This window comes from Camelina sativa, chromosome 4, assembly GCF_000633955.1.
Source record: "Camelina sativa cultivar DH55 chromosome 4, Cs, whole genome shotgun sequence".
Taxonomy (NCBI): Eukaryota; Viridiplantae; Streptophyta; class Magnoliopsida; order Brassicales; family Brassicaceae; genus Camelina; species Camelina sativa.
In genome coordinates this window covers 28,438,560-28,441,292 of record NC_025688.1, presented here as the reverse complement: position 1 = coordinate 28,441,292, position 2,733 = coordinate 28,438,560, and the positions used below count along the sequence as shown (strand labels likewise).

The window sequence follows — 2,733 nt, the reverse complement described above, 5'->3', positions numbered from 1 at the left end:
GAAGAACAAAACTAAGAGAGAAACAGATCTACATCACATCATTTGTATATCTATTAGTGGGTGCCCTACGAATTGTCTTTGTCTCCATAATTTTATTTGTCATATTAAATTGTATCATTAAAGAGACAAAATTTGATAATGATCTACTTTTCTTCTCTCCTATTTTTCAACCCACGAATAATTCTTGAAGTTTCTGCTTCTTTATTTACTTTCATTATTATATTTCCATCTTTATTTTGGATTATATGCTCGCTCTTGTAACTTTTGCGTTCTTTTCTCACATGAAAATCAAATATTGTAATGATGTGTCATTCATCCATACGGTCATGAGAATCTTGTAGGTCTAAGTCTTGATAAGTTGATATTTTTTTTTCCACAAAACTAATCCAACAACCGGTAACTCTTTAATATATCATTGGATTCGAAACATTAAATAAACAATTAACCTCGTTAGTATCATCACCTGACGAAATAATTATTTGCTTATGATTGGAACGAATAAAAGAACCGCCGAAATTGTATAGCTCCCGATCCAAATGAAAAAAATTAGGGGCAGACTTAAAAGTCCAATGCCCAATAGGATGATGGGCTCTAGTAAGAAAAAACATGAGAAACTTGTCTGAGGAAGATCAGATGGTCCACCAGTGTGTTCCGCGTTCTACTTTCACTCCTGACAGCATAATTCTTTGCCCGAAGGATAATTTAAACACAAAACAAAACCAAATAAAGGAATTAAAAAAGTTGGGATGAATTTCCCCAAGGCAGAAGCAATATAAAAATGCTTGAATTGGATAGTTTCATACTCACGTCATTCTCCTTTTGTGATCTTATATAAACCTTTAATTAACCTCGTATTGTAACAACCCATGCACGATTAAATATATATACAAAGAAGCCAACGTGCCTTTTAATCCAAATCTTGTCAGCGTTGATATGGGGGATCTAGAACAAGGAATACAACTAGCCAAGGAGAATGAAGCTGGAACTGGTAACGTGGGTAGATGGAGTGAAGGATTTCATGATCAATGGGTTCCTAAACACGGAACAGCTGAGATTTCCGGTATATGGCCTTCTTCGTTTAGCAAAGAGTACTGTTGCATCTATAGAGTGCCAAACCGGCTACGGAGAGTGAACCCAGACGCATACACTCCTCAGATGCTTCTCATTGGTCCACTTCAACATTCTAAGAAAGCTAAAGCCCTTGAGCTCTCCAAAACCGATTTAAGGTACGTACGCGTGTATATATAAACCATAACAGATAATATATATAGGCTAGTTTAATTTCTAATTTTGTCTTTGCGCTTGTATGTTACATTTACATTTATAACATGCTAAATCATAGCTTTATAGTGTTTTTATGTTAATACATAACTTTTTTTTTTGTTCCTAATAGATATCATGTAAAAGATTTGTAGCCAAGTAAATTTTTTTCGGCTTGCGTTTATAACGTCTGTAAACATAATTTGAAGCAGTAATAATATACTATTTTCTGTCTTTAAAACAGACAGATTTTTCATTTAAAAAAAAAAAATTTATAATGATGCTAATGCGTTTGGATTGTTCCAGATATCTGGACTATATGAACATGGAGCTTCACAAGAAGAAGTACCTTAATGCTATTGCAAATAAACATGGGAAGAAAATTGTCGATGGTTTGAGTTCAATCATAAAAACCAATGAAAGATTTATAAGAGAAAGCTACGCCGAATCAACGGAATGGATAAATTCCCAAGAGTTCGTGGAAATGATCCTCCTCGACTCCGTGTTCATACTAGGGTTCTTCATTCAGACCGGAACTACTCAAAACATCAACAAGAAAGAAGAAATACTTTTCCATGAAGAAGACATTCTTTTTCAGGAGCCTTGTCTTATAAACACTATTTTGGAAGACCTAATCTTGCTCGAGAACCAACTCCCTTATGCCCTTTTAGAGGAACTCTCCGAACAAATTTTCTCAAATCTTGAAACCAGGAAAACGTTCGGTGACATTATCCTTCGAGCTTTTAGGTTGGAAGGAGAGGTCAAAGAAGGAATGAATTTCCGACATTTTACAGATTTGTTTCGACGTGTCCGTGTGGAAACACTTTGTTTGACAAAAGAACAAATCAAAAGCGCAAAGGCTAAGCCACCGGAGAGCATAAAGAGTCTGCACAACGCAGACAAACTAGACAGTGCTGGAGTAGATTTTGGGCATCCTGATAAGAAAAACGATTTATCATTGGTTATTACTTTCGAACGAGGAATCTTGAAAATACCTTGTTTCTTAGCGGACGACAACACCGAGAGGGTTATGAGAAACTTAATGGCACTCGAGCAATGCCATTACCCTCTCACTGCTTATGTTTGTAACTACATCGCCTTCTTGGATTTTCTCATTGACACCGATCAAGACGTTGACTTGCTCGTCAAGAAAGGTAAAACTCTTTTCAATCATGAAAATTTCCATTTTTCAATTATGAGAAACAACATGCTCAAAGTTTTTTCGTTAACAGGAGTTGTAAAGAACTGGTTAGGACATCAAGGGTCGGTGGCGGAAATGGTGAACAAGCTATGTTTAGGGCTTGTGGATTTTGGATCTCACTATTACAATATAGCCGAAAGACTCAACAAACACTACGAGAGTCGTCTCAATAGATCCATCGCCACACTCCGGCGAGTTTACTTTAAAGATCTTTGGACCGGAACTGCCACCGTTGCCGCCGTCGTTATCCTTGTGTTGACTTTGATTGGGAC

At 36.5% G+C, this 2,733-nt stretch overlaps 1 protein-coding gene across 1 annotated transcript; it reads left to right on the top strand.

Annotated features, from left to right (window-relative positions):
• On the top strand, positions 875-2,731 carry LOC104784412 (UPF0481 protein At3g47200-like; the record flags this gene model as incomplete). The annotated part of the gene is made up of 3 exons (XM_010509440.1): positions 875-1,226; positions 1,567-2,414; positions 2,493-2,731. Coding segments are annotated over exons 1-3 (1,380 nt in total), but the record flags the coding sequence as incomplete, so codon positions are not given.